We start from the raw sequence: 16,475 nt of genomic DNA, 5'->3' as shown, positions 1-16,475 counted from the left end.
ATCTGCTTCATAACCAGAGACAGAGAATAACATTTTCAAGATTCAATGTATTTTCATTGTATAATCAATAGAGCCCCGCCCCCCTAACACCAGAACCCCTGACCCTGGGGCCATAAAATTCATAATTTTAAAAGAAGCATTCTTGCTCATCATAACTATGTACTTAGTTTATTTAATTCCTAGGAGCAGAGTAGAAGATTTTCAAAGAATTCATGTTTTTTCAATATATAATCAACAGAGCCCCCCCTCCCCTCCCCAACACCAGAACCCTTGACCCTGGGACCATAAAATTCACAATTTTGGTAGAGGCACTCTTGCTCATCATAACTATGCACTTAGTTAGTTTATTTAATACCTACGAGCAGAGTAGAAGATTTTCAAAGATTCATGTATTTTTACTATATAATCTATGGAGCCCCACCCTAACACCAGAACCCTGGACCCTGGGGCCATAAAATTCACAATTTTGGTTGAGGCACTCTTGCTCATCATAACTATGCACTTAGTTAGTTTACTAAATACCTAGGAGCAGAGTAGAAGATTTTCAAAGAATTCATGTATTTTCACTAGTCTATGTAATCAATATAGCCCCATCCCACCCCCCTCCCCAACACCAGAACCCTTGACCCTGGGGCCATAAAATTCACAATTTTGGTAGAGGCACTCTTGCTCATCATAACTATGCACTTACTTAGTTTATTTAATACCTATATATTCATGTATTTTTACTATATAATCTATGGAGCCCCACCCTTGGACCCTGGGGCCAAAAAATTCACAATTTTGGTTGAGGCACTCTTGCTCATCATAACTATGCACTTAGTTAGTTTACTAAATACCTAGGAGCAGAGTAGAAGATTTTCAAAGAATTCATGTATTTTCACTATGTAATCAATATAGCCCCATCCCACCCCCCTCCTCAACACCAGAACCCTTGACCCTGGGGCCATAAAATTCACAATTTTGGTTGAGGCACTCTTGCTCATCATAACTATGCACTTAGTTAGTTTATTCAATACCTAGGAGCAGAGTAGAAGATTTTCAAAGAATTCATGTATTTTCACTATATATAATCAATAGAGCCCCGCCCTCACACCAGAACCCCTGACCCTGGGGCCATAAAATTCACAATTTTGGTAGAGGCACTCTTGCTCATCATAACTATGTACTTAGTTCATTTATTTAATACCCAGGAGTAGAAAGAAGATTTTCAAAGAAATAATGCATTTTCACTATATACTTATTTAGCCCCGCCCTAGCACTAGAAACCCTGACCCCAGGGCCATGAATTTCACAATTTTGGTAGAGGACTCAGTGCTGATTACAATCATGCAAACAGTTTGATATATATAAAGATTGCATTAATTTTAGTGGTTTTGGCCCCACCCCTCAGGCCCCAGGGGGGCAGGGATCAAAATTCACAATTTTTGTTCCCCTTAACCCATAGATGCTTTGTGCCAAATTTGGTTGAAATTGGTTCAGTGGTTGCAGAGAAGAAGCTGAAAATGTTCAAAAGTTTACGAACGACGTACGACGTACAACGTACGACGTACGACGAACGACGACGGACGAAAACAGATAGCAATAGGTCACCTGAGTTTACTCAGGTGACCTAATAAAACAGGGTTAGGAAACTGGGTTAAATGCTTTGCAACATAAGTTTTTCAGGACATTCCAATTAATGTTCTAGTGTCAAAAATAGATTGAACATGAAATTGATACTGATGGGTACATTTCTTGATGTTTTTAGATCAATCAATACCTTTGTTCCTAGTATTGCATGTTCGCCATTGATTCCCATGAATAGCTGCACAATTTAGAACCTGGAGCAGTGATATCTGGGTCAATGTAATGGCAACTGAACAAAGAAGATTCAGATTTCATGATTTTTTTTTCTTCTCACTTTTTCTTTGAATTCAATTTCAGTTGCCTGAGTACTTTACATAAATTCCTTGACGACATATTGACACTGGATCAAATATTCTATCAAAGTCGCACTTACAGATTAACAAAATGCTATTACACAAATCATATTTTTATTTTATCTTTCATTTATATAATCAATTTTACAGTCAGTATATAATTGAAAGTATGTTAACCTAAACGTCAGTTTTACAATCATCGGGAATTTTCTAACCATTTTTTTAAGATTTGAGAATGATTCCATTACAGAGAGCTTTAACCATTAATCCATCCCTTATTTAACCAATATCAACTGCATAGAATTGTTATGATGAATCAATACCGTTAGGTTTTACCATGTTTACTAGATTTTCTTGAATCTGTTAGACCAGTCTTATGAATATCTTGTTATAATTCCTTGATTAGGAAATAACCAGTCCAAAATCAAATTTCATATAAAGTCATGCAGTTTTTTATATGAATGGATTAAATATAGGGTTTCTTCCTGATCAAGTACACATAAAATGGTGAGAAGTTTAAAATATAAACCTTTACAGAAGCAAAGTGGTATTACCAGAAAGAAAATTATTCCTCCCAAAAATTACAGAACAGGAGAAAAAATTGGCAACAAATAATAAATCACCTAATTGTTAATTAAAATTGTTAATTAACAAATGTGTATAGACATATAAGCTTGTATTTTGAATGAGAATGTTACCTTCTTTGATTTTTGTAAAAATAACATTAATACCGACAGATGGCACATTTCTCTGATAACCCAACCTAACACAAAGTATGCAAAACAACCATATTATTTTATTTTCCAACCTTCATATTCATGAAAAATTGTGATATTAAAGAATGTGATGGGGTGGGAGGGGCATTTGTCTGTTTTCACGGAGCAGCCGGAGGTGTTGACCTTGAGGCTTTGTACAGTGGTTGATTAATTTCACACATTTACTGTCTGCTGGAGTAATCCAGTATAGTTATGGCTTGTGACACCTCAGCCCTGGCTGGGCACATACTACTGTCATATTACTCTCCACATACCAATTAAAAGGCATAAACAAGGAAATATCAGCCGTTACTTTTATATAATATATGGACATGTTTCTTTTTCTTCAGAATGTTTTCGGAAAAAAAAACAGATGACACTACTTCATGGCAATCCACTCCCCCTTTCTTTTTGCAGTGTGCAAGTTTATAAATACTTCATGTTTTAAGACTTTATGTGTATTCATTCTGCATATTTTCTTTCTGCAGAGCCATGGACATTGTTTACACGAAACAAGCTCATAAAGACACAATAGCCTCTGGCAATTTCTGACCACATTTGTTTAATATGACAAGGGAGAAAACTTCTCATAATATGATATCATACCTAAAAGATCCACATATTTATAATTCAGTGATTAGTTCATTGGACCATACAATTCCTGAAATATCACTCCTTGGAATAATTTAAAACAACCTATTTATATTACCTTTAAAAATACTAAGCACTAAGGGGGGGGTGTAAAAATTTTGGTCTATAGAATGAACATTTCTGGAATCATAATTTAGTATTTAGTAACTAATTCTACTATAATAATGTCTGAACTTGCAGCTTTTCTACTTTTACAGAATTATTCCTCATCTTCAAACTTTTCTATTTAGTGTGCATGCTCTTAGAATAAAAATACCATTTATCCTGCTTTAACTTTTGTTCAACTTCATAGACATGCATCTGTCATAAAAATTCAAAACACATTCATTTGGCCTTCAGATGTTTCCGTGTCCATTTAAAACAGACAAGCTTGTTTTAAAAGTAGCTTGAATTATTCATATGCAATATTTCATAATTGTTTTTATTCTGTGTTGTGCTGAAAATACTAGCACCATTCAGACAAGCAGAAAGATTAGTTCATCTATTTACCAATGACTTGGCAAACTTCACTACTGCACTGAATGTCCCCTGTTTGCTTTATCTTGGAGGGGTATGTTTTTCAAAAAAAGTTGTTATCAAGCAGTTGCTCCACTCTTCTCTTCTTGTGAAAGAGGTATTCAGACATTCTATTTAAAGCCAAATAAATTGATGAAAAAACATGCCACTGTGACCTAAGTTGGCAAAAATAAAAACAAGTTTAAGCTACTGCCTTGACTAGTTGATTACAATACATTGTTTACAATATACAAGCTTGTTTGATCATGCCTCCACTTTCTTGTTTCGTGCTGTTGTGTTTTGTTTTTTTTTTATTTGCATTTTCCATTGATTCAAAACATGAAGTGACAATTACTTGTACACCAACTTTTATTTGCATGCGATAAATTTTCCGCGAAGTTCGAGAGAGCCTCGTCATCACGAATATTTCTCGCCCATGAACCGGTTCCTAAAGTCTATGTGTCAATTTACAACAGAACCTTAATAGGCTTGATCACAAAAATTAATTGCCGCGAACTAGTTTATCTCCAGTAAATCAGGAAATAAAGTCGTCACGAATAAAAGTTGGTTTACAGTAATTAATCGAAAATTATACTGGACAGGAATTATTTCTAAACTCTTACAATCCATTAATGCATCCCAACATTTTAGAAGTACATGTACATGTAATTGAGTTTCTCCAAACTCTTAAAAGTAAGCAATAATTTTAGGTTCTTGTTTCATGCTATTCTTAGCAGGAATATTATTTGGCCTCACAACTTGGTTTTATAATTTCTTCATGGTGAAAAGTCTCAAGAGAACAATAGGCAAGGTGTTAAAGATGGGCCAAATGGGAGACGGCCAAGAGAATTTAAATCTTTTACACACAAAAAAACAGGATTAAAACATGACCTTAACAAAAGTTATTTGGAAACCAATTTCAATGATACACTTGGGTGTAAATTCTTCTTTTCTATTAATTCCACACACAAATGATACACAAGCATTCTAAGAGTACTGCATGTATAAGCTGTATATATTTGGCAGTAAATTCATTGGGTTGAGCATCTGACTAGAGATTCAGGGATTCAAATCTTGGTCTGGTCAGTTGTATGTACTATTTCAGGCACCATGATCATGCCCTGGATGTGATAGATGAGACCTGCCAGAGGAGGGGCTTGGTTGATGTCTTTGAGGGCTAATTTAGACCTTTAAGGAGACAGGGCCAATTTGAATGCCTGTAGCAAATAATTTCACTTAGTAGAGCACCTGACTAGAGTTCAGGGGCCCAGGTTTGAATTCTAGTCTGGTCCACTCTATTTTTTTATTCCTCTCCTGTTCCTATACACAATATCAAGTCAACTGTCAAAACTTGTATTCCTTTACCTTAACATTTAGCAGGAAAAAATTCATTAGGAGATAATGAGTCTGCCATATTTCTGTCAAAAATAATTGAAGTAGAAAATATGTAGACTTGATCTGTAATTCATCATCACAAAAATCAGCTCAATATCTGCATACAAGCAGCTGAACAAAACATCTGGAAAAACAGTAAATATTATAAAAAAAATTTTGTCTAAAGACCATAATTCCTTCAAAAATCATTACAGTAGAAATTGCACTGCAAATTTGATCTGTAACTATATAATCAAGGATTTTTAGGTAAACTCAATTTCCAAAATTCAGCATAAATCTGCTAGCATCTAAAACAAACTGGAAAACTATTTTGGATGATGGACAAATCCACTGACAGAGTGAAAAAGTCCCCTCTGGCTTAGTTTACAGACTGGGACAAATTAATATGAGTGAAGGTATGGTTAAAGTGTACCATAATATATCATGATACAATGAGATTGTATCATGATATGTATCATGATATTCACTTTTAGTGAAAAATAATTTTAATTTTAGCTAAAAGATGAGTATAAGAATCTATTAAATTTGATTCATTTAAAAGAAGGAAAAAAACTGTGAACACAGTCAGAATTATAAATATAAAATGTATTACTGGTGGGTAAGAATTTTTATATACTTCACAGTCACAATAATTTATTTGATCCCCCCTTCCACTCTCTGTTCATTTAAGTGACAGCTGCACCCTTTTTCTGTAAAACCACAAAAATCAATAGCCTGCTGCCCCTAACATGGAACTGTCTTTGTATAATCTAATTAGTTTTCATGTAATAGTGTTCTTTATCATTATATCTATATATTGGATGTTTATGTATATACATATCATTTGGAAAACTGTAGGTTAATTTGAGAACTATGTTCTTCTTAGATATTCATTAATGTATTCCAAAAATTCTGTTAGCTTAGTACAGGGAAACACATTTTTCTTCATTTCATATACATGTTAATTTATTCTCGGTGTCAGCTAGGAAAAAGCATGAATGAAGATTTGAGGTCTTTCATCATAAATGAATAGAAAATGCGATTCAGATAGGTCTCGTTACAGGTCCAATAAATTACATGATCTGTCCTTTTAATGTGTTCAATGACTCTTGTGACATAAAAGTAACAGATTTCATGGTAATGAAAGAAATTAAAGAAAACTGTCTCTCCTTGAAAAAATATTTGATGAACAAAATTTTCAATTCTATGCATTAATAATGCCAAAGTACTAATCTACAAGACATCTTGGCTGATTTTGGAAGAAACATAATATGTTAGTCCATCTGAATTAAATTTCTTGTATTATTAATACAGCCAGAGTAATGTATCACCAGACAAATGCTCCTAGTTGTGTATTATTGTAGTAGAATGTAAGTATGTGGTAATATCCTAGTGACAAAATCACTCATTCAACACTTGAAGAATTCTCAGTGTGTATACACGTGAATAATGTATAACTTTAGTCCTAAAAATCTGACGTTTTCCAGGCTTTTTTGATGATTTTGATATTTTACGTGCCAGAAAAACATGAAAATATCAAAATTGTAAAAAAGCCTGGAAAACGTCAGATTTTTCGGACTAGTTTAACTTATGATCAAATAATCAATTATCATGGAAACTTTATCAAAATAGCCATTTATTATAACAATACAAATAAAAAAATTTCAACATTTTAAAAAAACATTCCACTTTATTTCTGGTTGTCTTTGCAACTCCAAGACTCTTTTCAAATTCAAGATTGAAATAAAATTAATATATAATAAAAAGTATTTAAAATTAAACCAGACAAACCAACAGTCTACAGATTCTGAAAAGCTTAAGAAGAGGGACATGCAGCCTATTTGTACATGTACTTGCATAATCTGTAGACTAAAGCCAAATCTTCTAATAAGGATGCATCCTATATTTTTCACAGCTGCTTATGAAGGAATCAGAAACACCACCAACTGTGAACCCAGTTAACATTGCAGTCCTTCTCTGGGGTATCTGTAGAGGAACTATATTACAGAACCTTGACAAAGTGAAATTATTTCAAAAGTATCTAGATCCATGGGCCACAAGGCTTACCTAACTCACTATACTCCTTCTGTTCTTTACCATCAGAATCAGATATTCTGCCCCCCCCCCCCCACCCCCGATGTATTCCGCTGTTAAACTTTGATCATATAAACATTCGCCACCTAACACCCCCCACCCCCCTTGAAACCTTAGGGGAGGGTCTTTGACAGAAGGAAACAGAAATCAGAATAATAACGAGAAAATGTCAGGCATATTTAAGATGCCTTATGCCAAAACCGGGTTGGCAGCTCTGTATATTTCACATTTGGACAAGCTGGAATATTTTTCTTGTATTTCACTATCCTGGAATTTACCTCATCCCTCTTCTGCTAATGTTGGGTACCAACACTTTTTAAAGAGTGTTGTGCACAAAAAAGTAATTTTTCTGAACTAGATTTCATTATATTAACAGTATAGGAAATTGTTTACTTTTTTCCAAATAAAAACAAAAATATAAAATTCACTTTAGATGCAAAATTTAAGAAAAACAACTTGATACCAATATCTATATAATTGTCAAAGTGCTATTCAACAGAAGCTCAAAACAATAAAGCACTGCTTTAAAAATCACAAATTCATTCATTTAAATTTCAAATTTGAAATTTTTTATTTTTGCCTGTGCAAAATTTAATAAAGTTTTGATGCATCGTATCACTGTCACTAAATAAATGTCTTAATTTACCACATGCGAGTTAGTAAGGTCTCCAGCAATGAATTATAAGTTTGTTCACTTTGGAAAAACAAATTTTTGCACTAATAATAACAATTCCTATTTAGAGTATCAAGAATATAACAAATTTTATAAGCAAGACATTTGTTATCCAGAGAAAACTTGGACTTACTTAGAATCTTTTGGCAATGCGAATTGGTCCAACATCTACTCTTGACTTCCTTGGTAACCTCCCCTGATGCTGTGACAACCGCTGTGGTGGTACAGTTATTTGGACACACATCCACACATTCTTTGGCAATTCTGTTCCTTTTGAAGTAGTGCTCACTCATTCCCTGAACACCTACAGCTATTTTGGTCCAGTCGATGGTATCAATATAACATAGCATGGGATTCTTTTCAAACCTAACTGCTCCGCGTTCTATGGTGGTCAGACCGATCAAACCCAGCTCCTCCAAGTCCATCAATTCGAACACCACCAAAGCAAAATTGAAGAACAGCTTGTGACCCCGAATTATGGACAGGTTGGGGAAAATTCGTCTGAGACTCTTTAATCCATAGACACGATAAAGAAGAAAGAATTCTGTGATCTCCACTAGATCGGGAAAGTACAGGTTTTCATACTGTTGGTGGGAGGCCCCCTCAATCAGAAGAATTTTCAAGTTTCCCTCGATAACGGTACAGTTTTCTAGTTCAGCAAATGCATTCACATCATTTCGAATATCAACATCTTCACATATCATACCTGCAACAAAAAAAAAAAGAATGATTTTGAAAAGGAAACCCCAAAACAAACATTTAATCTTAAACTGCAAGAATACATCAGTCATTATAATATAACAAAACAAATGATATACTGTCTTTTATTATAGTGGAAGACTCTGGAAGAAAACACAAACTATAGTACCGTATTTTCACCATCCCTTGCTATTTTGATATATATATTTTGGGGGGAAGGGGGGTTGCCAATGGTGGCAAGGGATACTAAATTTTTGAATGATTTTTGATCTGATACCTTGCCGATTTAAATTCTCTCTTATCTTAATAGCTTTGTACCTAGTGCAAGATTCATGCACCAAGCATGATGTCAACACAAGAAAAACAAGAATGGGCCAAGGTCAAATACCTTAATCGCCTTTTGTCCTTGAAATATTGCTATAAATACAAGAAAGAAACCACCCTGTTGCAAGAATGTAGAAGATAATAAAAAACAACTCCATTGAATGAAAACTTTTATCTTTTCCTAATTCAGAAAGGTCTACATGAGGGGTGATTCAAAGAGCTCAAGTTTTTGTCTGTATCAGATCCACAAGACTTTATATCAGAATAAAATTTTTGTCATGAACATGTGCTTGAAAAAGCTCGTGTTGCATTTAGCACATATGATACCACAATGTAAAAATGAGAGTTAAAATGTAACAAGAGGCCCAGGGGCCACATCGCTCACCTGAGCAATTTGCTAGGAAAAAGCACATATCAGATCCGAACTGAAAGTTTACTGAGTTTGGGGGGGGGGGGGGGGCTTGAATTTTAACCTCATAGGGGGTCATGGTTTGAACAAACATGAATCTACACTACCTGAGGATGATTCCATATAAATATCACTAAGCATGGATTTGAAGTTCTTGAAAAGAAGATTTTAAAAGGTTTCCCTATATATTCCTATGTAAAACTTTGATCGGCCATTTTGGCCCCACCCTACCCTCGGGGGTCATGATTTGAACAAACTTGAATCTACACTACCTGGTGATGATTCCACATGAGTTTCATCTTTCCTGGCCCAGTGGTTCTTGAGAAGAAGATTCTTAAAGATTTTTCCTATATATTCCTATGTAAAACTTTGATCGGCCATTTTGGCCCCACCCTATCCCCGGGGGTCATGATTTGAACAAACTTGAATCTACACTACCTGGTGATGATTCCACATGAGTTTCATCTTTCCTGGCCCAGTGGTTCTTGAGAAGAAGATTTTTAAAGATGTTTCCTATATACTCCTATGTAAGACTTTGATCGGCCATTTTGGCACCACCCTACCCCCGGGGGTCATGATTTGAACAAACTTGAATCTACACTACCTGGTGATGATTCCACATGAGTTTCATCTTTCCTGGCCCAGTGGTTCTGGAGAAGAAGATTTTTAAAGATTTTTCCTATATATTCCTATGTAAAACTTTGATCGGCCATTTTGGCCCCACCCTTCCCCCGGGGGTCATGATTTGAACAAACTTGAATCTACACTACCTGGTGATGATTCCACATGAGTTTCATCTTTCCTGGCCCAGTGGTTCTTGAGAAGAAGATTTTTTAAAAATGCCATTAATTTTTCTCCAATTCATAATTATCTCCCCTTGGAAAAGGGCGTGGCCCTTCATTTGAACAAACTTGAATCCCCTTCACCTAAGGATACTTTATGGCAAGTTTGGTTGAAATTGGCCCAGTGGTTCTTGAGAAGAAGATAAAAATGTGAAAAGTTAACAACGACAACGACGACAACGCCGACAACGACAGACAACGGACAAATTGTGATCAGAAAAGCTCACTTGAGCCTTTGGCTCAGGTGAGCTAAAAATGACATCACAATGTGAAATGACACAAAGAGGATGTGATAGAAATGAAGCAAAGGAACAAAAAATGTGTAAATTTTGATAAATCCTTGGCAGAAATATTATAAGGATATTTATAAAGATTATGGCCATAATAGGAATTGCCAAAACTTCACTTACGCCTAGTTAGTGGCTGAAATGCTAAGCTAGGGAATGGTGACAGTACAGTTCAAGTATATCATTAGCTTGCTCTTCGGGGACTGGAATCTTGCTGTCTACATCAATGATATTCTTTACCCCAACATGAATTAAATATGTACTAATGCAAAATTAGACCAATTCACTTGTAAAGTTCGCAATTCTATTTAAAAAAACAGAGCAATTCTAAGTTGTGCAATGGAAATATTGGTCACTCATAATTAAGATAAATCTAGAAAGGTTTTGCATTTGAATTAATGGTCTATAGAATACATGTATTTGCAAGCAATATTCTGTTTATTAGGCACTACCTCCTTACAGTACATGAACTTTTTCTGAATATTAATTCATGATTTTATTTGGAATATATATGAGCGTTTCAAGAAAGATTTTTTTTACCCGTAAGCTTGGAATGCTACAGATTTGAGTACAAGGGGCAATGTTTGCCAGTTATATCAATAGGTAGGCAAAAGATGGAATCTTTTTCATAAACAGAATTACAACAGGTGATGAAACGTGTGTATATTTCTATGAACCAAAGAGTAAACACAGTTCAAATTTGGAAGCATCCATCCTCCCAATCACCATTCAATGTACATGTAATGAATTCTGCAACAAAAGTTTGGCCAGTTCTTTCTTTGACACCAATTCATCCTAAAAAATTATATTTCATACTACAGATTACTATGAGATTGAAAGTCATGAAGAAAAAGTCCCAGACGTAATCTACATTGGGCTCCTCCATCAAAATAACCATCAAACTTAAAAGCTTGTGATCGACACCATGGTGATACTGGGTATAAAAATCCTAACTCACAAATATTATGGCCCAGATTTGGCAATTTGTAAATTCTTGCTAATTTCAGTTGTGTGACATAACCTGCATGGTTAGATATAAAAGACCTGGAAAGATGTTAGATCTTGGTGCATGTTTTGGACCAGCCAAAGGCAGCCATAACACATGATGGCTTGGTCCAAAACTTGGGCATAGTCAGAACAATAGCAGAAGTGCATCATAGGAAAATGCCAAGGAGACAACTTAAATAATTGAGAGATGCTTGTGAAACACTTATCCCCCCCCCCTTCTCTCTTTGGACAAACATAAAAATAAAATGAATGGAAACTGCAAATAATTGGAATTTTTGTTAGTTCAGGGGAACAAACTCTGTCAAAAATTGCTCGATCCTACCCAAAACAGACCTTGAGCTAGATATTTATCTGCAAAGAAAAAGACAATATCCAAAACTTTAATTGTTTTATGTGCTAATCAACTGGACAGAAACCTTTCTATCACCACTCCTACACACAAACAGGAGGACAAGGTGTATATATGCAAAATTTTATCATTTCAGAGACATGTTTTTCACTTAAGGTGGGCAAACTCTAATTAGCATTTGAATGAGATAACATTATGTGTCAATCTAAAAACAACTCATATAATTCAAAATTTATCAATTAATTTCTGTGATTTATATTTAAAAGGAAATAGTTTTGAAGCATTGTCTAATTCATTACAGTAAAATTATATGCTTAATAATATATTGCAGCAGTAATTCTTGTACACCTAAGTGCAATGCATCTAAGCATGTTCTGTGCAACATGCATTTTTTGTTGTCGAGAAAACAGGATGAAAGATGACAAATTATGTGTATATTAACAATCAAACTAATTTTGACTGTGACAAAAGCTATAAAAAATAAGGAGAGAATTCCTGAGGAACTGAGAATTTCAGCATAGTATCCCACGAAGGATCTAAGAGAATGAAGAGTGTTTTAATTCTGCCACCTAGTATCAAACCTTCCTTTGTCAAATTTTATTTTTGATAAAATCATATTCCAGGAAATGCAAGAATTTAGCTCACAAATGTAAACTTAAGTATACATGTTCCCCATACTCAAAATGGTCAATTACTATAAAAAAAATTTAAAGGTACAAATGCAAAAAATAAAACCATTGCAAGATAGGGGATCAAGTTTTCAGAATTATCATAACTAGTCTTGATAAACAACATTTTGTGTACATAGCACTACTGCCAAGGACAACTTGACATATACCAAATAGCAGTGAATGTCACCTTGAAAAAACACACACAGACATCTTGCACCAAAACACTTCATTATTGATTGCTTTGAATTTTCATTAGCAAACATCAAACTGCTCTAAAAATAAATACCCCGGTAATAGTTAACTCTGTTTTGGTTTCTCAGATGATCACATGACCACAAATCTTGTGAGCAGGCATTTAGTCAACATATTTTTCCATTCACTAAAATAACTGCTGGTGACTGTGTACTTTGTAACCATGCAAGGAATTTTCTTTATTGTTCACGGCTAAGTTAGCATGTTAATATGTAGGGTACAAAACCTTAAGTTCCATTCTGTAAACTATATCTCATGAACCTGAGATAATCTGATTGTATTACTGAAAATAAATTTCATTTAAAAAAAGGAAATATTCTCCACAAAAATCAAAATGAATATTCAAGGAAAAGCTTGCAATTTGTGCATGCTCTTGCCCAGGTAAATCTGGCTTTAACAATTTGATGTTATCACTTTACTCAAACTATTTTTTAAGTTCAGCAACTATAAAATATAAACTTCATTCAAATAACAGAATGATAGAGTACATAGGGTTAAATGGAAAGTATGATAATATAATCAAATGTTCTCATGTGTTGACAATAAATTCCTCATAAAGAGTACATTTGACAAAAAATTCAAGTTGGATCACTCCTATGTAATTGTTATTGCAAATTCCTGCCACACATTCATTTTTTCCAGCTGATTTATCTGAAATGATCATCCTACAAAAACCATGGATTCCATATTTTAAACACTAACATGTGCTAATTTCTTCCTTCAATTGTTATGATATTGTCCTAAAGAAAAGTGTATGAATGTGATTATCTCTTCATTTCCAACCTAACATGAAGACATGCAAATAATCGACCTTTAGGCATATGTATGCTTTTAACACAAATCTAGCATGTCATTAATGACAAGAAACTTTAGAACAATCAGATTTGAATGATTTGATCATTGACCTAATTCAGATCCACCATTTCTACTCAGTTCTATGATGGAGTATACACCTTGTATCTTTAAGCTTGCTTAACTTTATGTACATCAAACTCTGGTATACATCTGAAGATACTACATAAATAATTATTTCATCTATTGGATCAGCCTTCACAGTTTGTTACAGCCTGCAATTTAATTAATTGGAATCCACATACAATTAACCACCTGCAAATCTTACTCTTAATGATAAAACTCAGACTGTAAGGCAATCTTCAAAAAGAATGTTTGTTTGCCCTCTCTCGACCAAATTTTTTTAACTTCCAGGAAATTTTTTTTTTTAAAAATTCATTCCAGATTTTTTTTATTCCATTTAAAACTATAATTTTACTTCATATTCACAAGGGATTTAAACAAAATAAAATTTCCCCCTAACGAACCTCCCCCATTATTTTTATCTTGAGTTGAGAAAGAGCTAGGTGCATGAAGCAAACAATTTTTTACACATGCCCTAACTAGGTTTGAATAACTTAAGGGTATTAACGGGTTTGCTTTAAATATTTAGAAGAAAGTGGTCTCTTTTTCAATAAAACAGTTTTCTTGGAAAACAATTTTTTGTAAAGGTTGGGAATTCATCATTTGTTAACAAGACTACTGGATACTTCAAAACAAGGCCATTCCATGTCTTCTCTCTGCTTAGAATTCATCGATCTCTGTTCTTCCTTGCCACTTTATGAACACTATTTATTGAAGAATAAGTGCATGTATATGCAAGTTCATTTAATTATTTTACAAAACAATTATTATGCATGTTCTAACCAATGAGACCAAAAATCACCTTTCCTCTTTTAAATAAGTGTCAAAATCACCAGCATACGAATGTCAGATAAAACTATATAAATTTATAATATTGGACCTATAATACAATTTATTTTATCAAAATGATGGAATGCTAATTTGATGCAAGTAAACTTTACAAATATTTATACCATTCTTTTCTAGATCTTTTTTTTTCAAAGGATAAAAAAAAATTGAGGAAAATGACAATCAAAACATTGATTATTTCACACAAATTTAAACAATCTTAATGAAATTAATGATGGTTAATGGAGCTTTCGTGGTATCATTTTCATTTTTGTCCAAAGGCAAGAAAACAATATTGATTCCAGGAAGTTATCAATTAATACCGAAAAATGCAGTTTTACCAAAACAGTGCAATGGACCAATGAATGATGAACAGTGAGGATGTGTGGGTGTTTCAGGCAGATGGCTGCCATTTTGTGCTGCTGTCATAAAGATTTTTTTTTTTTTACTTTGATCGTCACCTTGGAATCCGATACTTGTTTTTTAAAAAAATCCACACAGGAGATAAACACAACTGAAATATAGTTCAGAGAAAGTATTAATTCTTATCTTTGATGGTCATTATAATAACATATTTTTGTAATATTCACTCTGTATTTCTAGTACACTGAATGTTAATCAGTTTCAGCAATTCACTAAAAGCTAAATGGACTAGAAATGTGTTACTTTTAATTAATTTTTTTTTCTTTAACTGATTGGTCCTTCAAAGAAAGAATTCTATTATTTATCTCTTCCTGTTTTTTCAATTCCATGTAGCCACATGATTGTAGGCTTCTAACAAATATGGAATGAAATATTTTCCTTTCATTTCTTGCAAAATTGATTAAACATATGTAACCAGCAAGATGTGACGTACCCACAACAGAAAAACAAACAGATAGCAGTGATAACCTTATATAGCCATAATGGGTAATTAATGTGCTTGCATTTCCTGACATGGACAAACTCCAAAGCTCTATTTCACTTTCACTTTCATTTTTACCTTATGTCCATATCAATCAAGCAATTAACTATTTACAGACAGCTTTATGCAGATATTTATGTACCCTATAAAATTGTAAATATGTTTTAATAGTTTGTAATTTTTATGAAATTTGAACAGACCATGGTATATGAAAAATAAGACAAGACTAAAAAAATCAATTGTTACAAGGCTAAAAAAGCTCTCCATTTTTTTTAAAATTAAAAGTATAGGTACATAAATGTCATTTAAAATTCCCCATGTTCACTGGATGGTGCTTTTTTTGCATTAATAATAGTGTTTATTTGTACCGGTACATATTTAGTAACTGATCACAACTAATTTTTCGATCAGCAAAGCAAGTTCAAACAGTGCATTCAATTTCAATACATTAGGATATTGCATATTGGGGGGAGAAAATCATCTGTATATTTCATTGGGATTTTAAAAATCAATGTAAGTTCAGTTGTTTTCATAACATACAAAAAAAAATTAATTGAAACATAAAAAAATTGTTATTCAAGATATCAAACAAAGCAATCTTGGTACATTGTTTGAGCAGTCAAAAAATAAAAATAAATCACTGGAAAAGATATTTAATACAAAGAGTAGGTTTGTACTACGACCTTGAAAACATTAATTATTTTCCTCAAGTCCAAAAACACAAAGTCATTCTTATTTAGATCTCCAAAATTTAAATGTGCATGTTATATCCCTTATGCCTGATTACTTCTGGTTTGTTTTGAGCTAGGATTTGTTCGTAACCTGATACCATAAACATTTTTGGTATTGTAGATAAATATGGTATATCACAAGTGTTCTTTGATGATGTTCTAAGGAATCCAACCAAATAAAACAAAGAACTATATTCGTTATATTGCATATCTTTGCCTCCACAAAAAACAAATTTTGAAAAATTCTTAAAATGTATTGTATTGTATAAATTGTATGAAAAATATAAATTAA

General features: G+C 33.4%; 1 protein-coding gene across 4 annotated transcripts in view; it reads right to left on the bottom strand.

The window, feature by feature from the left end:
• LOC134268427 (insulin-like peptide receptor) overlaps positions 1–16,475 on the bottom strand; it is a 65,938-nt gene that overhangs the window by 38,640 nt on the left and 10,823 nt on the right. For all 4 annotated transcript variants that reach the window (XM_062750685.1, XM_062750687.1, XM_062750686.1 and 1 more), the window contains exon 2: positions 8,098–8,670. In XM_062750685.1, the coding sequence (XP_062606669.1) occupies positions 8,098–8,670 (573 nt within the window). The remainder of the gene's footprint in view (positions 1–8,097; positions 8,671–16,475) is intronic.

The sequence above is a fragment of the Saccostrea cucullata genome, unplaced genomic scaffold, assembly GCF_032062105.1.
Source record: "Saccostrea cucullata isolate Sc308-1 unplaced genomic scaffold, CSIRO_AGI_Scuc_v1 ctg500, whole genome shotgun sequence".
Lineage (NCBI taxonomy): Eukaryota > Metazoa > Mollusca > Bivalvia > Ostreida > Ostreidae > Saccostrea > Saccostrea cuccullata.
The sequence above is the reverse complement of the archived record's forward strand: the minus strand, read 5'-3'. Positions and strand labels throughout refer to the sequence as shown.